The 25443-nt window shown below is 44.3% G+C and overlaps 1 protein-coding gene and 1 non-coding gene across 6 annotated transcripts in view; one reads left to right on the plus strand and one right to left on the minus strand.

The window, feature by feature from the left end:
* Window positions 1-25443, minus strand: part of SH2D4B (SH2 domain containing 4B) — an 87422-nt gene that overhangs the window by 38547 nt on the left and 23432 nt on the right. For all 5 annotated transcript variants that reach the window (XR_009005737.1, XR_009005738.1, XM_057531572.1 and 2 more), the window contains exons 2-4: window positions 19061-19220; window positions 17827-17974; window positions 3413-3560 (exon numbers count right to left, since the gene is read on the minus strand). Coding sequence is in view for 3 of the 5 variants with exons in the window: in XM_057531572.1 (XP_057387555.1) it covers window positions 3413-3560; window positions 17827-17974; window positions 19061-19220 (456 nt within the window). In the remaining 2 variants the exon portion in view is untranslated. The remainder of the gene's footprint in view (window positions 1-3412; window positions 3561-17826; window positions 17975-19060; window positions 19221-25443) is intronic.
* Window positions 15505-15577, plus strand: TRNAE-CUC (transfer RNA glutamic acid (anticodon CUC)). Its single transcript has one exon. It is a non-coding gene; the product is annotated as a tRNA-Glu (tRNA).

The following is a 25443-nucleotide window of genomic DNA, read 5'->3' on the forward strand; positions in this document are numbered from 1 at the left end:
AACCCCAGGCTGCGACCGCATCAAAGCACGTGCCGTGTTCTATGCACATAACGACCTTGCTTTTGCTCAGTACTGTTCCCTCGGCTGCGGTGCCCTTGCCCGCCTTATTTACCTCCCCACTTTTCCCAAACCAAATGCCATTTCCTCCATGGGGCCTTTCCGAATGTACAAATAGTTTGTAGCAAAATATTACAGGATTCTTGCAGCTATGTTTATCAAGGGTACTGGCTTGTAATTTTCTTTGCTTGTATTGTCTCCATCTGGCTTTGGTATGAGATGATGCTGGCCTCCTAAAATGAGTTTGGAAGTGTTCCCTCCTCTTCAATTTTTTGGAATATTTCGAGAAAGATTTGTATTAATTCCTTTTTAAATGTTCAGTAGAATTCATCAGTGAAGCCATCTGCTCCTGGACTTTTCTTTGTTGGCAGATTTTTTATGACTGATTCAATATTCTTTTTTTGTTTTTTTCCAAGGCCAGAATGTTTCTTTTATTATTATTATTTTTGTTTGACTTAAGATGGTTGAATGATTTCATTTTCATTTATAAGCATTACAGTAATTCTCATGCAAAAACCAAGACCATATATGCCTAATTTCAATCGGCCAAAATCCAACCCGTGAGACTGGACATTCAAGATCAAAATCAAAATGTTGCTTGACCTTTCCAATAGTAGACATCACGGTCATCCTTTGAGAGATCGGCAGGCCCCTGACCTCCCAAACACTACAGTTTGCCATGAGTTCATACCAAAACAGGGAGCTGATCGATGCCTTGCAGCACCTAAACCTGGCAAGTAATTACATTCATGAAGACAGGACACCTCTACACCAAGGCTGCCACCCACAGTTATCTCCTGGTTCCTGCTCTATAGAAAAACCTGCTTTTGAACAGGCATGGTATCTTCTATTTGGGGACTGATATTAATTTTTCCTTCCAGTTTTCCTCAAAACTCTCAGTAGAAGCAAAGAGACTTTACAAAAAAGCTTACCTCTATAATGTCAAAAGAAATACAGTTGACCCATGAATAATGTGGGGTCAGCAGCACCAACCCCTGTGAGGTTGAATATCCATATATAACTTTATGATTCAATATTCTTATTAGTAACTGGACGGTTCAGATTTTCTATTTCTTCATGATTCGGTCTTGGTAGGTTGTATGTTTCTAGAAAGTTATTCATTTCTTCTAGGTTATCTAATTTGTTGGAATATAATTGTTCATAATAGTTTCTTAGGATCCTCAGTATTTTTGTGGCAGTCGTTAGGTAGATGCAAATCAAAATCACGATGAGGTAGCCCTTCATACCCATTAGGATGGCTATAAAGCAAAACACCACGAAAAACAAGTGCTGACAAGGATATGAAGAAATTGGAGCCCTCACACATTGCTTGTAGAAATGTAAAATGGTACAGTCACTTTGGAAAACAGTATGGCAGTTTCTCAAAATGTTAAACATAGAGTTATCATATGACCCAGAAATTCCACTCCTGGATATATATCCAAGAGAAATGAACATATATATTCACACAAAAACATACACAAATACTCAGAGCAACATCATTTATAATAGCCAAAGAGTGGAAACAACCCAAATGTCCATCAACTGATAAATGGATAAACAGAAATGTGGTATATGCACACATCAGAATTTTACTCAGTCATAAAAAAGAATGAATGACTGATCCATGCTACAATGTGGATGGACCTTGAAAACATGCTAAATGAAAGAAGTCAGACACAAAAGGTCATATAATATATGATTCTATTTATATGAAATGTCCATAACAGGCAAATCCATACGGACAGAAATTAGATCAATGGTTTCCAGGGGTGTGGTGGGGGGAGGAGTAACTGCCAGCGGGCAGAGTTTCTTTCTCTGGTGATGAAAATATTCTAGAATTAGATAGTGGTGATGGCTCCACAACTTTGTGAGTATACTAGAAACCACTGAATTGAGCACTTTAAAAGGATGTATTTTATGGTATGTGAATGATATCTCAATTTTTTTAAGTCTGTCTAATGAATCTGGCAGATGACTAAGAAGTGCTGAGGACCAGAATGCTGGCCGGCAGAAGGCATCTCACATCTCTGCTCTCCCTGCTGTGGCCCTAGTTCTCTAAGGTGAACCATTGCAGCAGCTTCCTCCTCGCTCTCACTCCCAAACCTAGCCTGAATCACGTCACTCACCTTTAGAAGCTTCCAGTGTCCACCCATATTAATCATGCCTTTTTATTTTCTGTATTTTTCGAAGTTTTGACATCTGGGGCCTTGCCGATCCTTCAGAGGCTGCCCCTCCAAGAGCTAGCCAATTCCTAAAGCTAGTAAAGGACTCACCTGCAAGTGTGCCTTTCAAATGCAAACTAACCCATGCAAAGCCCACATTCCAACCACCTCTTTTATCTAGTTCTTACACACCACAATCTATCCATCTGCCGTAATCACCCCAGGGCCAGGTATCAGAGAACCAGAGACAGCCCCTGTACCCCAGAGCCTGCTGAAATGATTCATACTAGCCAATCCTAAGCCTGTTTACCCTGCCCTACCTTACCTTTTCCAAAGAAACCACAGTGAAGGCTCTTGCCCACTTTTTCCCCTTGCTCCCTCTGTCCCCTGACTCACCCTCGTGCTTCCCCATGTGGCCCTGCCTGGCATGCCATGCTCTCCAGGTCTAGGAATCTGTGAGGAAAAACTTCTTCCTGCAAGACAGTCATTTCCATGTCTGAATGTCTAACCATACCTGATTAAAGCAAATCTCAAGAACATACTAAAACACCACCCTTCAAACCTGGTTCCACCCTCTTTTTCCCACCTAACTTCTTACCACCCCTGACACTCTCCAAGTTTAAGAGCCACCCCGTACATCTCTAACTTCCTAAGCACACCACATTCCTTTGTCACATTCTGGGTGCTCCTTCCCAAGGGCCCTCTCCAGCTTCTTTGTCTGTTATCCCTACGCCGCCATCAAGCCTCACTTTATAACTCCTCAACTGGAACGCCACCAGGATATAGCCACCAAGTGCTCCAACAGAACATGTGCATTTTCCCTCACAGCCCTTAGCCTGTGTGTCTATCTCCTGTCTGGCCAGTGAGTTCCCCCAAGATAAGGACCGTGATCCCTCATCTCTGGATCCCCAGGGCTTAGCACAGAGTCAGAAAATTATCGGTAACTCAGTAAATGTAGGGTTTTATTCTTTCGTATGAGAAACCTCCCCAACAGGCAGGTAAGTTCCTTGCGGATGGAGCCCTTACCCCCTGGGTCCTTAGCAGGACCACATACATGGTTGACCCCAGGCAAAGGCTGCTGGGCTGACTGAGTGAACTGGAATGATGACTGAGCAGATAGACAGGTGGGAGGAGAGCGGTTGAAGAAGATAGGCCAGCCTCCCGGTCCCCAGGAAACAAGCTGTACTCACGCTGTTCTTCCCACTCGCGCTCCTCCTTCTCGCTGGGGCGGCTCTGCAGCTGGGCCTGCTTCAGGGTCCAGTAGAGTTCCTTCGCCCTCTGTTCTTCCTGGAGGCGAATCTGCTCTTCTCCTCGCTTCCTCTCCTCCTCCTCTTTCCTCTAAGAGATCACGGGGACAGGATGACGTTAGGTGACGGTAACAGGGCACGGGCAGGGAAGGGCTGAGCTGTCAGGTGAAGAGGCGAGCCAGTGGTGCCCCTCCAGGCTCTGTCTCTACGCACATGAAATGGTGATACTTACACCTAATCAGGCCACGGTAAGGATCAAATGGCCTGAAATATGTGAACGATTTGTAGACTCTAAAGCTTTCTGCAATAGTAAGAGGACTTTGGGCCACCCTTGGTCACACTTCCATTCTGGGGGAAGAGGGAGGGTAGGCATGGGGAGGGGCACCTGGTCTTCCTGGAGGCCAGGTAAGCAGGATATGATTATATCTTAATCTTATTTTCAGAGAAGATATTTCAGAGAGAGAGCAGGTTTGGGGGCCCCAAATCTCCAATTATTGTCCTGCTTTCAAGCTCCAAAAGGGCCGTGTATTTTCCTCTACCTTTGTTTAATCAAAGCAACATGCACACACATGTCAATCGTGCATTATATGCCAAAAGGCTTGTTATAAAAAAAACATCAGTTCTCCAAACCACTTCACCCCAACCTACCCCACCCTCATCTACTGCCCAGAGGTCACCATCCTCAATTATTTTAGCTTTCCTTCATGTGGTTACATCCATGTCTGAATAATGCCGCTAATTCTTGATTTATCAATTGTAGACATTAACTACTACCTTTCTTTTTTGGTACATGAGTATTTAGCACTTATATTTCCCACACAGGTACGTACCCATACTTTTCCTCTCCTTACCCTCACAATAGATTTACATCACAATTTGTGGTTAAATCAAAGATGGGTTATAGTTCACTGTAACGCCAAATAGGGTGCTATTTCCACCAATTCTAAGAATTACATTTTTTAACTTTCTAATATCTCTAAAATATGTATGTCTTACAACTTACTACTTGCCTTTTTCATAGCCAACAGTTTTTTTCTTTCTTCTTAAAATAATCATAGATTTTACAATTAATGGCATCTGAAATTCAGTAAAACATGGCAGTGATGACTTTTTCTTTCGAATAATTTTCTTTCCTGAGTTACTAGTTGCTTTTTCTTGAAGTAGAGTGTTGAATTTTTGCCAAACTTCTCTAAGATCTGCAGTAAATCTTTCTCTGTGTTTAACCAAGTGCTTTTTTTATAACAGACAATACAGCAGTGATCTTTTCCAAGGGACGCCCGCCCCCCAGATGCATCTCTCCTTCCCCATCTCAGCTGGTTGCCATCTAGGTCTCCTGTCCGTCTGTCCTCTCAGGACTCGCCTCTCAGCCTCCCGTGAGTTGAAGCCCCTGTTTCTTTGTTCTATGTTTTCTTTCTAGTCCACGTCCTCATTTTGCAGCAACATAGTTCACAATACCTCTCAGAAAAGGATGCACAGAGAGACACTTGTCTGAAAATATCTATATTTATATATATATATGTATTTATCTATATATATCTATAGATAGATCTATATATAATCTATATATCTATATAGAGTCTTGTCTGAAAATATCTATATGCTACCGTCGCATGTAACTTCTAGCTAAGCACAGAATCTGACTAAAAATAATTTTCCTGAAGAAGTTGGAAGACTTTACTATCTTGTCTTCCAGCATCCAGTACTGCACTCGGATTCTCATTCTTCTGCATAAGGCACTAATTTTTCCCTTTATCACTGAATTCTGAACCTTTTTTTTTTTTGGCTGCGTTGGGTCTTCGTTGCTGTGCGCAGGCTTTCTCTAGTTGTGGCAAGCAGGGGCTACTCTTCATTGCGGTGCGCGGGCTTCTCATTACAGTGGCTTCTCTTGTGGCAGAGCACAGGCTCTAGGTGTGCGGGCTTCAGTAGTTGCAGCGCGTGGGCTCAGTAGTTTTGGCGCACGGGCTCTAGGGCATGCAGGCTTCAGCAGCTGTGGCTTGCGGGCTCTAGAGCACAGGCTCAGTAGTTGTGGTGCATGGGCTTAGTTGCTCCACAGCATGTGGGATCTTCCTGGACCAGAGATCGAACCCATGTCCCCTGCATTGGCAGGCGGATTCTTAATACTGCACCACCAGGGAAGTCCCTGAACCTTTTTAATAGATGTGCCTTGGTGTGCATTTTCTTTCATTGCTTGTGTTAGGCACTCAGGATGCTTCCGATTGGAGATTCAGGTCCTTCTAGTCTAATACATCTCTGCCTAGAATTTTTGTGATAATTTCTTCTCCTCTCATTTTGCTATTTTCTTTCTAGAATTCCTATGTGTCAACTGCTGGACTGCCTGATTTGACCCTATAAGTGCCTTATCATTTCTCTTTTATTTTCCGTCTCTTGTCTTTTTGTTCTACTTCCTGGCTGATTTCACTGACTTTATCCCCCAAACCTTCTACTGAATTTTTTATTTCAGCTAGCACATTTGTAATTCCCAAGCCCTCTTTCTTATTCTTTGGTTGTTTCTTTTTGCTTCGTTGTACCCTGAAATTGTGTCATGAATGCAATAGCTCATCTCTGAGGATTTTAGAGATTTTTCTCCCCCATATTCTGATTTAGATCTATTTCCTCTGTTCTTTGCTTTTTTGTTTTCTTATAAGTTTGTTTGATTTGGCACCTGTCATTTGTTTTGGAGGCTTTCCTCTGATGTCTGATGTTCCCTGACTGCTCACATTCAAGAGAGAAAGTGAGTATGTATCTAAAACAGAGACTCAGAGTGTGTAGTCAGGGTTTCCTTGAGAAGTGGGCTTAACTCCAGGAAGATTGGATGAAGCATCAGCCATTTCATTGAGGACCCTCAAATGTAAGTATCTGGAGGTCCTTCCTCTGAGATTATTCAGTGTCTTCTCTGTCCTACCTGGGTGGTATGAGACCACCAGCATCCCAGGAGTCTGTGTGGGATGCAGGCTGCAGGTAGAACAGCCCTTAGACTCAAGCAAGCAGGACCCCTAGCCTAAGCCCCACACTTCATGGGAAACCGATGCTTTGAGGTGCCTTTTTGCAAATTTCCCTTGCAAGTTCCCCCGAGACTGGCCAGAAATAGTACCCCCAGGAGTGGCAGGGGCAGCAGTGTGGTCCAGGTGAGATGCCCCAAGCCCAGACCAGGTCCCACATGAGTCCTAGTGCCTGCGTCTCCCCTTCAAGGTGCTCTCTGACCCTCTCCTCCATGCAAGGGGTTAACCAAGTGCCCCAAGGAGCTCCAGGATTCATATTTATGGAGTTACCCTGGGGCCCAGTGGCCAGGCCCTGGTTCCAGAAGGGTGGCCCAGCAAGCAGATGAATCCTACTGGCCAACACAATATTTTTATCATAGGATCACTTGAGATTGGGCCAACAGAATAGAGCTAATAGACTGATTTTATGTAGTTCAAATTGTTAATTTGCTATAGACAAAAACACCACCAAAAAAAAAAGTTGCCAGCCCTGTACGCCCTACAGGCAACCCTGGCTGCAGGTCCCACTGTTCAGAGTTCATACCTTTGCTTGCTCCCCCTGTTTCCCACTTGCCCCCCATCTGCTCTCTCCACTCAGCCTGATACGCTGAGCCCCAACCTTGCCCTTGAAACTCCCCATCTCCTCCTGGTTAGAGGAAGGGATGAAGTAGCCTGGAAGAAACAGGTGAAGGCAGGCACCTGAGGGTCCAGCCACTCCACAGAGAAACTTGCCACCAATCCCACATTCTCAGCGCCATCCTTCATGTATCTGCTGCCCCCAAGTCCCAAGCCTGTGGGAACTCTGGACTGAGTCGGCTCAGTGCCACCAGCCCTCTTCCTGCAGGAGCCCCGCTGACCCCCGCACCACTCTCTCTCTGTCTTCCAGAAACCAAACTTCTGTGGACATTTTCTCATCTGTTCTTCCCTCCTCTCATTTTCTCTGTTTTTGTGGCTTATAACTTTTTCAGTCCATTGATATTTTAATGGATCGAAAAAAAAAAGAAGACAGTAACTGTGAGTTTTGAGTCCCTCATTTAAAAAAAAAAGGCAAGGATTTTGTTGCTTCTGAAATGGCACAGATTGAGGACTTTTCTCCAATTCAATGACCATTTTTTAAAATTTTAAAACATAGACAAAATTCCGACTTCCTATTGACCCACTCTCTAGGAGTCAGGAAATAAGGGCTAAAGAAGTTGAGTGGCTTCATCAGATCATTCACCAAATCCTTACTGAGCATCTAGGAGGCTCGGCCTGCTCCAGGCACTGGGGATGTAGCCATGAACAAGGCAGACACAGCCCCACTCTCTCGGAGCTTGCCTTCCAATGACGGAAAAATACGCATCAAGTAAAATAAAAAATATATCAGAAATAATAGAGCGTGCAGAGAATTAAAACAGGGTAAGTGATAGAGTCTGGGAGGCTACTGTAGGCTGTGTGACCAGAAGTCCTCTCAAAAGGGACTGATCTGAGACCTAAATAATAAGAAGGTTGATGAGTGAGTCTCAGGGAGAAGAAATTTCCAGAGCAAGGGAACCACAGGTGCAGTGGCCCCAGCATTGGAAACAGGTTTGGCATGTTTGAGTAGAGAATTATCCACTGTGGCTGGAAGGAAAACAAACAAAATTCTATCTTTAATGAGTTTGAGACACCATCTGATATCCAAGAGGCCTGCCGTGGGCATTGGGACGCCTGATCCCAGGACTTGAGGGTGAGTGCAGGCTGCAGATGCTGACTGAGAGGTCCTCTGCTCGGGGGTGATGTTTCTCAGTCATGGACTTGATGTTATCAATGCAAGAAAGAATGTAGATCAAGAGAAAATAGCCAGGGCGTCTTGGGGCGCTGAGCCATTTAAAAGTTGGGAGAAAGAGCTGGAGCCAGGAAAGGAGACTGAGAAGGCAGACCAAGGGGTAAGATAAAAAACCAGAAGGGGCGACGTCCATGCGGGAAGCCAAGAGAGGAAAGCATTTCAAGTAAAAAGGGAGTCGTAAGCTGAGCTCAGGCTGCTGAGACATCACAAAAGATAAGGACAGAGAAGCAACAAGGGACAGCAGGACGTGGTCTCAGGACGTGATGGGAGATCTTGTCAACAGCAGCCCTAGTGGCGCGATGGGCAGCCATCCAGGCAGCGTGGCGGAGGCAGGGGAGTGACCGCAGACAACCCTTTCAAGACATTTCCTGTAAAATAGGAGCAGAGACAGGAAGTGGCAGCCGGAGGGGAACGTGGGGTTAAGACAGAAATGGGGAGGGAGGGTGTGTTGGTTGGCTGGTTTTAAGATGGGAAATACTAGAACAGAGAGTTAATGACTGATGCAAAAGTGGAACCAAGGTCTGTCTGACTCCAAAGCAGAAGTTGAATCTTACCCCAAGGCTGTATTTCACCTTCATCAGTCACTAGCATCTCAGAAGCACAAAAATGAAGCATCACACTGGCACAGCACTTCACAGTTTACACAGTGGGTTTCTATTCCTCCCCCAGGAATCCCTAATCTGACTGTGGTCACCACATCACGCAAAACACAGGGCACCAACCAAGACAGCTTCCACCCGGGGACTCTAGATCCATCATCTGCCCCCAGGAGTCTTCCAGACAGGAGTGGATCTCAGGGAAAATCCAGGCAGTCAAGGCATGTCAAAGTCAGAGGGGCCTCAACCCCCTAGTCCTACTCCCTTGTAAGGATAAGGGGTGTACTAGCTCACCCGGCTGCCATAACGAAGTACCATAACAAAGCTGCCATAACAAAGTACTTGTAGATGGCCATCTTCTCCCTGTGTCTTCACATGGTCTTTCCTCTGTGTTCATACATGTCTGTGTCCAAATTTCCTCTTCTTATAAGGATACCAATCATAGGGAATTAGGGCCCGCCCTAAAGACCTCATTTTAACTTAATTTCCTCTTTAAAGACCTTAGCTCCAGGGGCTTCCCTGGTGGCGCAGTGGTTGAGAATCTGCCTGCCAATGCAGGAGACACGGGTTCGAGCCCTGGTCTGGGAAGATCCCACATGCCGCGGAGCAACTAGGCCCGTGAGCCACAATTACTGAGCCTGCGCGTCTGGAGCCTGTGCTCCGCAACAAGAGAGAGGCCGCGATAGTGAGAAGCCCGCGCACGCGATAGTGAGAGGCCCGCGCACCGTGATGAAGAGTGGCCCCCACTTACCGCAACTAGAGAAAGCCCTCGCACAGAAACGAAGACCCAACACAGCCAAAAATAAATAAACAAAATAAAAATTTTTTTAAAAAAAAGGACCTTAGCTCCAAATATAGTTACATTCTAAGATACCAGAGGTTGGGACTTCAACATATGTATTTTAAGTGGACACAATTTAGCCCATAACAAGGACACTGAAGGGTTATGACTGGTGTACCATAGATAAGTAGCATTTGACCAACCACCTCAAATTAAATGCAGTGTTCCTACTCCAACCAGCTGTGGTGACATGAAGCAGCAAGGTAAATGGCAGTGCCCACTCCCCCGACCCCAACCCAGCAACCTCCATTCTACTCTCTACAAGTTCGACTTTGTCGAACATTCTACAGGTTCGACTTTGTTAGACTCCACATTTAAGTGAGATCATGCAACATCTGGCTTTCTGTGTCTAGCTTATTTCACTTAGCATAATGTTCCCCAAGTTCATCCGTGTCGTCACAACTGGCAGGATTTCCTTCTTTCTTTTTTTTTTTTAATTATTTATTTATTTATTTAATTTTGGCTGCATTGGATCTTCATCGCTGTGCGCGGGTTTTCTCTAGTTGCGGCGAGTGGGGGCCACTCTTTGCTGTGGTGCGCAGGCTTCTCATTGCGGTGGCTTCTCCTGTTGTGGAGCACGGGCTCTAGGTGCACGGGCTTCAGTAGTTGTGGCATGCAGGCTCAGTAGTTGTGGCTCATGGGCTCTAGAGTGCAGGCTCAGTAGTTGTGGCGCACGGGCCTAGTTGCTCCGCGGCATGTGGGATCTTCCCGGACCAGGGCTCAAACTCGTATCCCCTGCATTGGCAGGCGGACTTCCAACCACTGAGCCACCAGGGAAGCCCGATTTCCTTCTTTTTTAAGACTGGATAATATTCCACTGTACATACATATATACTACTTCTTTTATCTATTCTTCTGTCTATAGATACTTAAGCTGTGTTTGATGAAAAGGCACAAAGTTTCAGTTACGCAGCATGAATAAATTCTGGACATCTAATGTACAGCATAAGGACTATAAATTAACACTGTATTGTATATTTGAAATTTTCTCAGGGTAAATCTTAAGTGTTATCATCACACACACACAAAGTAACTAGGTGAAGTGATGGATATGTTAATTAGCTTGATTGGGCAATCATTTCACAATGTACATGTATATCAAAACCTCACATTGTACATTTTAAACACATACGATTCTGATTTGTCAATTACACCTCAATAAAGATGGGAAAAAATTACTACCAATAAATAAATAAATAGACAGATAGCTAGACGGATGGCAGAGCCACTGTTCACTCAAACCTTTTCTCCTGAGATTGAGACAACACCTAAGAGCCAGAAACCTGCATCAACCTCCATCTCAAAGGAAAACAACTGGTCACTTACTGTGACAAAGGCAAGCTCTTCACAGGGATGAGTCGACAAAAGAAAATGCTTTCAATTACAAATAAAGAGTACTACCTTATTCTCGCCCTGGTTTTGCTAAAATGCTCAACCTTCACAGCTAAAATTGCCTGAAAACTTTCACTGTTGCTACTTTCAGAGTCATCTGGCCCATCTGTGATGACTGAGGAAAAGGCCATCTTTCTTAGGCTTAGCAGCCAAAGGCCAAGGCAGCCAAAAGGCAGATAGGCAAAAACACTCGCCTTCCACCTTAGGAGTCGATTGCTTTTTTCTGGCAAGCCCAAAGCCCTCTGAGCTGTCCAGCTTATTCAATCCCCCTTCTCCTGATAACCCATCAGTCACAGCACACCGCAGGAGCCCACAGAGGCCTGGCCCGTCTCACCCCAATGGAAAATGTCACGGAGACAGATGCTTTTTCTGGAAGGCATAGTTGTTTTTGTTTTTAGCCTGGCCCCAATGATACCATTGTGCCTTGTGGGATGATGTACTCCCAAACGACAGGGCCAGGCCTGTGTCATTTATTCCTCCATCGCCAGTTCCCAGCACAGGGCCTAGCAGATACTGGGTGCTCCGTAACACTGACCGAAAGAGTGAGTGAATGAACGAATTGATGACGAGAGGGTTTGTGATGATCCGTGATGGGGGAAGGGTAAACCACACCACGCTGTCTTGTTGATGCCAGCCTTGTCCAAGAGAAACTCAGATAAAGCCTACAATTTTCGAGAGAAAATGGAAAGTGGAAGGTTTTCCCACCGGTTATAACCTGATTGGGAATAAGGCAGCGATAGTTTCTCTAGTTGTGGAGGATGTCATGAGGTGGCCAAAATGAACTCCAGCCTTAAACGACAAAAAGCAAAGAGAGAGTGACCTTGAATAGAAAACAGAGAAATATGAGGGACTTCCCTGGTGGTGCAGTGGTTAGGACTCCACGCTCCCAATGCAGGGGCCCCGGGTTCAATCCCTGGTCAGGGAACTAGATCCCACATGCATGCCGCAACTAAGAGTTTGCATGCCACAACTAAGGAGCAGGTGAGCCACAATTAAGGAGCCCACATGCGACAACTAAGGAGCCAGCAAGCCACAAGTAAGACCTGACACAACCAAATAAAAATAAATAAATAAATATTAAATAGAAAACAGAGAAAAATGAAAGGACAACTTAGCTGTACGTGTCTTCCGCATCAGGGAAACTGGGAGGAGGCGGGAGGGGGCAGGAGACTTGGAGGTGGGGAAAGGAGGTCACAGGCCCTGAGGGAGAGGGAGAGAGCAGGATCCTTAGCCCATGTTCTGTGGTCGGAAGCAGAGGGAGAAGCATCCAAAAGCAGTCTTATGGGTTAAGGAAGCAGGGGAAAAAATGCAAATTTTATCTGGCCTCATGATCTCCTTTTTTCTAAAAAAAAAAAACTTCTGTGTAAATCTCATTCAAATGGTACCAGCCACAACAGAATGGTTTTTAAAAACATGTTTTTAGCTGTCTGTATCTCCTATTTTGAAGTTTCCTCTTTAACCCTACACAAGGTTCTGGGATTTTTTTCCCCCCATTTTCTAAAAGGAATTTCCTATGACCAGGAGAATTTGCAGAACGCGCCTACATCCTCAACACAGGCTGCCCAAAGTGAGCCCAGCCAACCTCCCTCCACCACCAGGCTTCTCATCCAGGTTCTCTCCTCTCCTCTAGCCCCCACCCCCTCCCCCTTCTGGGTGGTAAAAAACAAAAATAAAACAAACAAACAACAACAACAAAAAACCCCTCAGCACAGCCATTCCAAGCACATTCTCTCTCCTCCAAGTCTGCCCCTCCTTCCCAGGTCCCCACGGTTAGAGGGTGGTGTCCTCTACCCATCCCTCAGCCTGGGGGGCTCAGACGCTCAGCTCTCTGCTCTCCCTCATCCCGACATCTAATTGATGCCAAGCCTTGTTGATTTCACCACCACCGTTTCTCTCTGTCCATCCCCTTCTATCTCTCCATAGTCACAGACTCTGTCCAGACCCTTATTTCCCACTTTGACCACTGCAAAGATCTCCTAACTGGCCTCTCTCTCCCTGCAAACTTTCATCACTTGAATCACACCCTCCCCACCAGTTATCTTCGTAAAACTTGATCCAATCGTGGCCCTCTGTATCCTCACAGGTCTGCTTTGCCCACAGAAAACAGTCCACCTCCTTAGCGTAGCATCCAAGGGCTCCACAGCCTACCTTTCCAGGTTTACATCTGGCTCCACCCATCGTGTGCTTTTTTCTCTGCCCCCAGCAGACCATTCATCATTCCACAGATCTCCTTTCCATTTCCTGTCTTTGCTCGTGCAAGACTCCTGGAGGGACCTTCGCCCTCTATGGTCCCCTGAGCGTGGTTAGGGCTGAGGGCTGCTCATAGAGTTGTCTCTCCCCAGGCACCCTGTAAGCTTTTTGAGAGCGCGGAGTTTATTACTACGACCACCATCCTCCCCCAAACAACCTGCACGTAGGTTCTCAGGGGGAAAAAAAAGTATTAAATTAGATGAATGTTATCGCTGCATTGCTGCATGCAAGACTCACATTATGTTAGAATCTTGGTGTTGAAAGACACATAAAAATTATCTAAACCAATTTCTAGCCCGATGCATGAATCCCTTTGGCAAAGCTGTTGCAGTTATCTATTGCTAAGTAACAACAAGCTATCAGCAAATTTAGTGGCTTAAAACACAACCGTTATATGTGCTTGTGATTCTGTGGACTATTAATTCGTGCGGGGCTTGACTGGGTGGCCCTTCAGCCCCACATTGTGTCAGCCAAGGTCAATCACTTGGTTGAGGTCATTGACTGGAAGAACCACGAAGGCTTCACTCACGTGCCTGGTGCCTCAGTGCTCCTCCACGTAGCCTCTGTTTGGCTCTAGCCTGGGTGTCCTTGCAACCTGGGAGTCTAGGGCAAGGAGGGCTTCTCATGAGGCAGCTTCCAAAAGTGAGCATTGCCAGAGGGGCAAAGGTAGAAGCTACAAATCTCTTACAGCCCATCCTCAGAAGTTACACAGAGTCACTTCCACTGCATCCTACAGACCAAAGCTCGCCACACGGCCGGCGGAGACTCAGAGTACGGGAAGCAGACCCCACTTCTCAAAGGGAGGTGAGGCCAAAAAGTTACTGAGAGGCATATTTAATCCACCACAGAAACCTTTTCAGATACTTTCAGCCTACGCGTAACCATTTCCTGTGATGAAGAGCTCGTCACAATGCAAGGGTAGTTCATTTACGGACAGCTCTGACAGAAAATATCCCAGCTCATAAACATGGACTGTCCAGTGCCAGAGTCTGACCTGACGTTCCTTAATGAGCCCCTCCAGGGCCTCAAAGATGCTACCTGCATTTCTGAGCCTCCTCAAAATACAGACATATCCATCAGGGTTGCTATGTATATTAAACAAATATTAAACACATCCACACTCAGAAATTTAATTTTTAAAACACAAACACGTAATAACGATAACCTTCTTTGGAAATAACACCAAAGCCTGCATTTGGGTCCCTCAGTGAACCTGAGGCCTGGTCACATAGCTTTATGATCCTTCCATGAACCCCGACACAGAGCCAGCCCACAATTTATATCCGTCGATCACTGAGGTCCTCAAGGAGAACATCAACCAGAAAATCTCCGCTGCGAACTGAGCCCCAAGACCCCAGCTCCACTGAGCTACCCTCCCAGCTTCTGGGACTCAGCTCACCTCTAGGGAGGAGGGAGTTCAGAGATTGGAACAGGTGACTTTCGCTGTTGGAGACATATAAAAAGTATTGTTTTTCTTCCCCAGCAGATTTAAATAATCATATGCAAAATCCAACAATACAAACTAAATACCTCTCCACTGTGGATTAGATTTGAGTTACTATTATGGAATCATATTGTTAATTGCAATCAGTGTGATAATGATTGTTGTGGCTATGACAGGAAATGTCCTTTTTCATGGAAGATCTTCGCTGAAGGATTAGGGTTTGATCAGGAGGCAGCAAACTGAGGCTCCCAGGCCAAACCTGGCTGACATGCATTATTAAAAGTCTCACTGGACCACAGCCACACCCTTTTGTTTACATACTGTCTGTGGCTGTTTTTGTGCTACGATGGTCTGGGTGAGTAGTTGTGACAGAGGCAGACTCAAAAAGCCCAAAATATTGATTATCTGGTCCTTTACAGAAAATAGTTTGCTAACCCTTGGGTTAGAGTTACTATGTCTGCCACTTTCTCTCAAATTGTTCAGCAAGATGACAGCAACCAAAAAGTGCATACATGTATCTGTATGTGTGTGTGTGCGCCTGTGCGCACGGAGAGAGAAGGACGGAGAATGAAAGTGTGGCAAAATATTAATAATTGGTAAATTTAAGTGGATAATATGTGAGTATTCATTTTATTATTCTTTCCATTTTTCTTAAAGTTTGAATTTTTTTTAAATAAAGTGTTTTAGAGTAAATATTGCTTCACTTAAAAACTCAAAAGATGGGAATTCCCTGATGGTCCAGTGGTTAGGACTCCGTGCTCTCACTGCTGAGGGCCCGGGTTCAATCCCTGGTCGGGGAACTAAAATCCCACAAGCCGTATGGTGCAGCCAAAAAAAAAAAAAAACAAACACTCAGGCTTCCCTTGTGGCGCAGTGGTTGAGAATCTGCCTGCCGATGCAGGGGACACGGGTTCGAGCCCTGGTCTGGGAGGATCCCACATGCCACGGAGCAACTAAGCCCGTGAGCCACAATTACTGAGCCTGTGAGTCTGGAGCCTGTGCTCCGCAACGAGAGGCCGCGATAGTGAGAGGCCCGCGCACCGCGATGAAGAGTGGCCCCCGCTTGCCGCAACTAGAGAAAGCCCTCGCACAGAAACGAAGACCCAACACAGCCATAAATAAATAAATAAATACTTAAAAAAAAAAAAAAACACTCAAAAGAATCTCCTAGAAAAAAATGCAACTCATAGGAAACTTAACTAAGGAGACCAGTAACAATATAAATACATAACTAGCAATTGCAATAAGTTTAAAAATAATGAGCATAATCACAATAGCAATAAAAATATTAAACCTAAAGTTTAATCAGAAAAGAAATGTAGAGCACCTAAATAAAAGAATAAATTTTACCAAAGTCCAAAAAATAGAAGCCCACAGGTACGTATGTCATTGAGAATGTTTGGGATTGGGTGGCCAGTGCATTTACAGGTGTTTAAAAAAAAGCCTATATCAAAGACAAAAAAGAAGCTTTGAATAAAAGGAAGAAAATACCACATTCCTGAACAAGAAGATTTAATTGTTCATATTATAAAAATGTTCATCCTCCACAAATACAGCAATAGCATCGATGCAATTCCAATAAAAACCACCACGTTTTTTTTTGATGTTGTGGGGAGGAGGATAGTGAGAAAATATTTCAGAAGTATCTCTAATAGGAAAAAATGGATGAGATTAGCCAAGGACATTTTAGAAATGAAGAATAATGATAGACTCTGACTTTAATAGATGGTAAAATTTATGTTAAAGCTGCATATAATTAAACAATTAAATCTGGCTCAGGAATAATCAGTCAAAGAAGAAAAATCCAAGAAAAGATCCAAAAGTAAGTAAGAAGTAAGAATTGAGGCAGCAAATCCAGTGAGAGGAGAGGATGGTTTACATAGTAAATGATGTTAGGATAACGGGCTAGCCATTTGGAAGAAAATAAAGTGAGAGCCATACATCATACCACACTCCAGAGTGAAGGAAAATTAAGTGCAAAGAAATGAAATAAGGAAAGATACATAAAACAATGTAGATTAGTATTTTTAAAAGCTTGTGATGGCACAGATCTTTCTATGCATAAAACAAATAATAAAGAAAATGATATAGATGCTAATAAAAATTTTAACCTTCTGTACATCCCAAACCACTGTAACCAAAATTAAGAAAATAGCAACAACAACACTGAGAAAAAATATTTGCAATAGAAATGATATTAAGGGGTCAATGTCCCCATTATCTAATCATTATGGGGGGAAAAGTTTTTAAAACTTCAAAAATGAGCAAATGCCATTAATATACAATTCACAAAATAATACAATTGTTGAGATTCAGCATGATTATCATTTTTTTCTTTTTGTTTATAGTATTTTCTGAGCTTTCTATCCCCCCAAAATGTATTATTCCTGTAGAAAAAAAAAAATCTCAAAATAAGAACGAGGAAAAAAATTTTTTCCTTTTCAGGAAACCTAAGCTTCTTGCCAGAGGACAGTAAACCTCCTTTAACAGCTCCAAACTCTCTCAGAATGAGTAGATATGCAAGGTTACAAACAACCTCCTATCCTGGGCAAAAAATATATATTTTTCATCTCCTCAAATCCTCCAAAAATCTCAGGTAGGGTGTTGTTAATACCCTAATATTACAGACAAGAAAGTGAAGACTCAGAGAAGTTCAGCAAGCTTCCTAAGGTCACACAGCAGTAAGCAATAGAGTTGGAACTGGATCCCAGGCTGGTCTGACCACAAACTCAGCTCTTTTCAGGCCTCGTTTCAGGACCCTTGGGTTGGGATGCAGAGGGCTGAGTTCTGATCCTGGCTCTGTCCCCAACCACCAGTACACACAGCCTTGGCAAGTCTCTTCCCCTGTCTGACCCTGATTTCCTCATCTGTTCAAGGGGAAGTGGATTGGCCCAAATGGTGTGTCAAGTTCCTTCCTGCTCAGACATGCCAGATTTTTGTTCTCATAAAGCACTCATTAGCCCAAGGACTGGTCCAAACCAGAGATCAACCCCAGGGGCCTGGGGGCTGGAGCAGGTGGCCTCACACAGATGCCCAGGCACTGGCCCACCTTGAATTCCTCATGGATGCGCTCCTCCAGGACTTTGGCAGCCTTGCGGTCCTCCATCTCCACTTTCCACTTCTCCACCAGGATCCGGGCTTTCTCATTGGCCAGAGCATCCCGGAACTTCTTGGTGATCTCTGCCTCCTTCTGTCTCCTTCCAAGAGAACACCAGCAGGTATCAGGAGGTATGGGAAACTGAAGGACCACATGCCAACAGAACTTCAAATAAAAACCATGCGCAATCATTCTTGGTCTATCAGAACGGCAAATATCTGAGGTTCACAAAACTCAATGTTAGCAAAGCTGGGGAGTATAAATCACCAGAATTGCTCTGGAAGCCAGAAAACAAAACCTCAGAAACCCCATTTCTCACTCAAGTTTACAAAGGTGTAGGGAAAAGCTCATCAGAGGGTTTTTATAACATAAAAAGTGGCAAACAACCCAAATGTCCCTCAACAAGACCAATAAATTGGGTTTCTCACGTAATGGGATACTATACAGTAATCTTAAATAACACTGTGGATCTATATTAATCAATTTATGAAGGTGTGAATAAAGTAGTTTACAAAGCATGTATTGCCCAAATGCTCACCATGGTTATCTTAGGTGGTGGGTATTGAGTTGTTATTTAACTGATTCTTTACAATTTTCAATGTTGTTTACATGTTACAATTTTATGATTAAAACACTGTCATTAAAAATTGGGGGGAAAATGTTGGAGTCGACTTCATACAGATTTCCAAGTCTGGCAAAAAATATGTTAAATGTGGTTTATGAAAGAAGTCTGACCCCCCAGTATCAGTAGGGGCTCAACTGTCCATCTTGTGTGAGAAATGGAGGTAACACGACGAGGAACAAGGAGATTTTAAAAGTGAATTCAAATGGCTCTGCTGTCCTCGGGACAACTCAGTGAGGAAAGAGGCAGAAGGATATCATATGCATTATCTCAGTAAATCCAACTACATCCATACAGAAAAGGTGTTGTGATGCCCAAACCACAGATGTGAAAACTGAGGCCCTGGATCAGCTCACCACGAATTAGTGGAGCCAGGATTTGAACCCACAAGGTCTGCCTGATGTAAGACTAGTGCTTTGGTCCCCTAATCTTAGCAGAGCTCCACACAGCCAGCCAGCTGCCTGGCACCTTCTCCCTCCCACCCGTAACCTATTGTCCTTGATTTGAACCCACCCCAAGCCTCCGTGTTCAGGACCCGCCCCAGTACCCACTGGCACCTCTCACCAGAGCTCCTCCGCCTCCCTCTGTGCCTGCAGCCGCGCCCTCTCTGCAATCAGCTCCTCAGAAATCTCTTCATAGGGCTTGTCTCCAGGGCCTTCTCCCATGACCCAGACCCAGACTTCGCCATCTGCCCCCAGGAGCCAGTGGGTGTGCTTGCCACTCGCTGCCTCACGACACAGGAAGAACAAGGAAGGAAGGAAAGTCAGGTCTGCGTTGTACTGAGTCAGGAATGACCTGGGCTGGCCAGGGGTGCACAACCATCACGCCACCCTACAAAACGTGGTCATCTGCAAAGAGGATGCCAGAGAGACATTGACCTGAGTGCAGGTCCATGGCCATCTCCCTCTCCCACTCCCTCTAGGGAGCAATATGTCAGCCAAGTCAGCCTGCTGAGCAGGTGTTCAAAGCTGGAACTGGTATCCGAAGCCCAGAGACCCTGAAATCTTCAGCACAGAAGACATCAGGTGACAGCACTCGCTGAAGGAAGACTTGTGTCACTCCCAAGCCAAGGCAGTTAGGAGCCCGGAGTCTTCTCTCCTCTCTCTCTCTCTCCCTCTCCCTCCTTCCCTCTGTCTATCTATCTCTGTCTCTATCTCTATCTCTATCTCTCCTGTCCATTGGCTGAAAATAAGGAATTGGAGATGGTGGCATTGCAAGATGAAGCAGCTGACCCCTGAGTCTCCCTGACCCACATCAGCCTGTAACCTGAGCAAGAAATAAACCTGTGTTGGATGAAGTCACTGAGATTTTTCAGTTTGCCTGTTCTAACAGATTCCATTGATAACCATGACTAAAATGGAAATCTAAAGTGGGGTACTGGCTGAAACAGGAATATCAACTAAGTGTCACTGCCTTACCAGTGATGTTTAACAGGCTGAATGGCTGGAGATCCACGTGATGCAGGAGCAAAGCATCTGGTAAAGTTATCAGACACTATCACTTAAAAGGCAGACCCTCCCGCCTTCTGAACCCGTCCCCCCTAAGGGAAGATATTGGAAAATAGAACTTTCGTAGTGGGTTGGTTGCTAGGAGCTGTGTTTGGCAAGAAGTTAAGTTCAAGGAAGAATTGAGCACTTTGCAAGTAGAAATGAAAGGGAATAAAGAGAATATAGAAATCTGGGACTTCGTAGGTTTGGAAGAGCCATCTCTTTCTAGGGCCCAAATTGCAAGAGATAGGATTTTTAAAGGTTTTGCATGACTGGCCCAGTAAAACTTTTAAGGTGAGTAAAGGGCCCTAGGACACAGATCTCTGTGATGGTCATGAGGATGTGCTCCACGGACATCCCACAACAGGGAGCGTAACTGACTGCGCATTCCAGCTGCTACGCCCTTGTGTTTGCCCAAGGCCACACTTCCAGAGGAGGCTCCCAGCCTTTGACTGAGCACGGCGGGCTGGTTCCTGGGACACATGGGACTCCTCTGATGGGCAACTTCCCGGAAGCCTTGACAAACCTTCCCTGGACTGCGTGGCTGCCTGGGACACCTCCACCCCACCTGCCCTGCCCCTCTCCTTCACTCAAGGTCACGCCGGCACTGCAGTGTGATGGCTCTCCCAGCCTCCTCCAGCTCCCTGCCCTTCTTATCTCACAGGCGTTTCCTGAACAAAACCCTTGTGTGATTTTCTCCCAACCTTGTGTCTGCTCCTCACAAGCACACTCAGAGTGCAAGCTCTCACACTTAGTTTTCAAAGAGCCTAACGTAGATGACCTTCAGTCGAAAGGTAGAGGCATCAGGGTAAAGAGGCAAAGAAAAACGGGCAATCTGCGAAATATGTCCAGAGAAGAATCTTAGATGTTGCTCCTGGCACATGGAAGCAAACAGATCAGAAGCCTCCTAAGTCTCTGAGTCTGGACTAAAAAAGCCTCTGATTGTTCAAGACTTAAACAACCGTTGGGCACCCAGCCTCGATGACCAGGGGGCAGGTTTCAAAGGCTATACTGGTCCAAGGAGTGTGCGACCCTCAGCACTCACTCTGGATGTGGCCAAGGGGAATCATGAACAAAAGGAGCCTCCAGGACACAGACAGTATCCATTCAAGGCCATCCCTTCACCGCCAGGTCAGGGGGACCTCGCAGAGCCTGACCTGGAGGATTTCAGGATGCTATAGACTAGTGACTGAGTGGGGCTCACACTCCCCCCTTTTCCATAGCGGATATTCTGACCCTGCTCCCCCACTGTATATTGTGTCTTAAAGGTGGGCCGTGTTAGGATGACATGTCTTTTTAGCCATATCAGGACCTTAGAGTGGCTAACGCAGAACATGTGTAGACTGCGAACTTTGGGTTGATGCAGTGACCGGGTGAGACGTGCGGGCATCCCCTTAAGGAGGTGGTGAGTGTATTTATGCAGAGAAGAACAACACAAGTGAGTAACCAGAAGGACACTCTGTGACAGTGACCATGCTATGTCCAGCACCCCAGCTCCACTCCCTGAGCCCACCAGATGACCACTTTTCTCAGGTTCCCTTCAATTCCACGGGGCCACATGACTGAATTCTAGTCTGTGGAACGTCAGGGGAAGTGATTTGTGCCACTTTCAGACTGAGGCTGGTTGCAATCTGAGTGCCTTTTCCACATTCTCTCTCCCATCCCTTCAGTGGGAAATAAACGACTCCAAGATGGTGGAGAAAAAAGCAACCTGATCCATGAGTCAGTGTTCGAAAGCAAGCCAGGCAGACAGCTACCTAATCCACATCAAACCGCGACTTAATCAGAAGTAAATCTTCATTATGTTAACCCACTGAAATTCCAGCGTTTACCTATTGCAGAAGGCAGCATTAATTCCCCCGGCACTGGTAAATTTTTAGTATGTAAAAGCAATATAGTAATAGAGGAATATAAGTTTAATTATGACTGATAGAACCAGGGAAGCAACCACTACTAGAATTGTAGAACTTCCAAATTAATAGTGGGCAAAAGTAAATATAAGAGGCTTACCAATCCTGCAAAAATACTTAAAGGGGAAAGAGAAAACAACAGAAAATGTGCAGTTATTATAGCAGGCACTGCCAGTTACCTCCTCATCGCCCATTCCAGCCACCTTCCTGCCTTACTAAAAACCCCAGTTTGTTCTGGGGAGTAACAGAGATCCCTTGGTTTCAGAAGAGGCAGGTTTCTACCCCAGCCTCAAAGGACAAATAAAATTAGTCTAAACCCATCATGTAAATTTATTCTCATTGGCAAGTAATCGATCTAGGATTGACCAGACATCCCTGTTCTTGACAAAGGAGATGCAGGCGGAAGTCCCAATGACGGGTACTCATTCTCTGAACAAAAGGTGAAGACTTCTTAAGGTTGCAGACAAATACTGTTTGATTCCACTCATACAAGGTACCCCGAGTAGTCAAATTCATTGAGTCAGAAAGTACATTGGTAGATGCCAGGGGCCGGGGGAGGTGGGGGTAGGAGGAGTGGGGAGTTAGTGTTTAATGGGGACAGAGTTTCAGTTTAGGAAGGTGAAAAATTCAGGAGATGGATGATGATGAGAGTTGCATAACAATGTGAATGTACTTAGTGCCACTGAACTGTACAGTTAAACATGGTTAAAATAGTATGTTTTATATTATGTGACTTTTACCACAATAAAAAAACATTAGGGCTTCCCTGGTGGCGCAGTGGTTGAGAATCTGCCTGCTAATGCAGGGGACACAGGTTCGAGCCCTGGTCTGGGAAGATCCCACATGCCGCGGAGCAACTGGGCCCGTGAGCCACAACTACTGAGCCTGCGCGTCTGGAGCCTGTGCTCTGCAACAAGAGAGGCCATGACAGTGAGAGGCCCACGCACTGCGATGAAGAGTGGCCCCCACTTGCCACAACTAGAGAAAGCCCTCACACAGAAAACGAAGACCCAACACAGCCAAAAATAAAAATTAATTAATTAATTAATTAATTAAAAAAAAAAAAAAAGGTGAAGACTTCTTAGGAGAAGCCCGTTCACTCTTTACTCGTTTACCTCACCTCCTTCTTCCTGCCTGGAATGAAGATGTGATTCCAGGAGCTGCTGGAGGACTTTTGCAGCCATGAGGAAGAAAGCCACATGCTAAGGATGAGTAAGTGGAAGGACTGAAGGAGATGGGGCCTTGATGATCTTGCTGAGCAGCTAAACTAATCTATCCATTGCAGTACACCTCCAGAATTCTTATCATTTGAGAAAAATAAGGAACTCCAAGGAATAAAGTTCTGTAATTATTAAATGAAATGTGGTAATATAAATAAATATGAAAGATTTATTTAATTAGGCAACTATTAATCGTGCATTCTGTTACTTACGGCCAAGCACATCCCTAACTGATACAGATAACAAATGAAAAATAACACAGAAGCCCTAAACCCTAAGTATATTCATTAACACAAAAATGGGAACAGAATTAATTTCCCTATTAAAGATCTGAGACTGTCAGATGTAAATAAAAAGTAAAAGACAAACACTGCTTTGGGAAAGACCCTAGGTGTTCTCCTTACTGGCTGCAAATAATAATAAATCCTTCCTTGGGGGTGGTGGGATGAATTGGGAGATTGGGATTGACATATATACACTAATAAGTATAAAACAAATAACTGATAAGAACCTGCTGTATAAAAAAAATAAAATAAAATAAAATTCAAAAAAAAAAAGAAAGGAAAGAAAGAAAAAAACCCACTATTTAATGTCATTAATTAAGTCATCACTTTCTGACCCTACTTCCAACAAGGCATATTTCATTATAGCTTCAGTGTCAATTTTCTCTTCTTTTACTAAATTAAAATTCCACTGGACTGGTCACTAAATTAAATTTCTACTGGTGAACATTCTAATCCTGTAATTCTGGGCATAAGGGTGTTTCACATGAGAGTTGTCCTTAGAAAATGCTGCCAGTTATATTTTTGAATTTAGGTTAGATAAAGTATTCCCAAGTTTTCCCCATCATGGAAAAACAATAATAATAATAATAATAAATCCTTCCTTCTGATGGGGAAAAAAAAGTAAAATCCAATTCTGTACTATTTAAATAAAACACACATGTAAAAAAGAAAAAGTTTAAAAATAAAGAGCTGGTTAACAATAGACCATACAAAGGCAAGCAAAAAGAAAGCAGAAGTGGCAATGTCAGACAAAGTAAATTCAAGGACAAATGTGTTAGACAAGACAAAAAAGAATATTATGTAATTATAAAAGATGCAACCCACAAAGAAGACATAACGGACAAAAAACTTTATACAACAAACAACATAGCAGAAAACTGCATAAAACAAAAACTCCTAACAGCACAATGAGAATTTGAAAATGTATATATACTCATGGTGGAGAGTTTCACTATATTTATTTAAGAAGCTGGTAGGGCTTCCCTGGTGGCGCAGTGGTTGAGAATCTGCCTGCCAGTGCAGAGGACACGGGTTCGAGCCCTGGTCTGGGAAGATCCCACATGCCGCGGAGCAACTAGGCCCGTGAGCCACAATTACTGAGCCTGTGTGTCTGGAGCCTGTGCTCCGCAACAAGAGAGGCCGCGATAGTGAGAGGCCCGCGCACCGCGATGAAGAGTGGCCCCCACTTGCTGCAACTAGAGAAAGCCCTGGCACAGAAGCGAAAACCCAACACAGCCAAAAATAAATAAATAAATAAAATTAAAAAAAAAAAAAAAGAAGAAGCTGGTAGACCAAATAGATTTTAAAAATTAATAATATAGAGGATTTGAATAATATAGTCAACAAATTTTACTTAATAACTACAGAACTTTACTCCTTAAACATTGACAATATACTTTTCTTCTTCTGATCTTGCAATTATGAGAAAATTTTATAGACCGCATCCTCAAATAATAATACAAAACTTAGAAATCAATGGGGTAAAATAGCCATCAAGAAAATATCTCTTAGAGAACCCATGGATCTTAGGGGAAATCAAAACTGAAATTACACATTATCTAGGGGGAAAATTGTAGCAAAAAATATGGGCACAGATAACAGTAAGCTCAAAAGAAAAATTATAAGCTTAAAGGCTTTTCTTTTTGATGTCCCCGTGAAGATAAAATTCTCTTCTCCAAACACAATATAGATGCCTCCATTGACTCTATTCCAAACAGAAGTATGAAACAGTGAGCATGGTGGATGCTCCCATGTGGGTCCTGAAGCAAATAGTGGTCACCAGGAATGAGACTCCTACACGGTAGAGGGGAATCAGAGTTCTCCAGGTGAGACTGGGACCTGAGTAGGATTGAGGTCAGATGCTGGTAATGTGCTTGGCAAGTTCATGAAACAGCAAGGAGACCACTGTGGCTGCAGCAGAGGGAGCAAGAAGGGAAACTGGAAATGCAGTTGGAGAAGCAGCAGCTTTAATGCATTCAGTGCGGGAAACAGCGGACAAGAAAACCTGTAGGCCAGTGAGCATTTGTAATAGTCCAGGGGACAGAC

Source organism: Balaenoptera acutorostrata, chromosome 16 (assembly GCF_949987535.1).
Source record: "Balaenoptera acutorostrata chromosome 16, mBalAcu1.1, whole genome shotgun sequence".
Taxonomy (NCBI): domain Eukaryota; kingdom Metazoa; phylum Chordata; class Mammalia; order Artiodactyla; family Balaenopteridae; genus Balaenoptera; species Balaenoptera acutorostrata.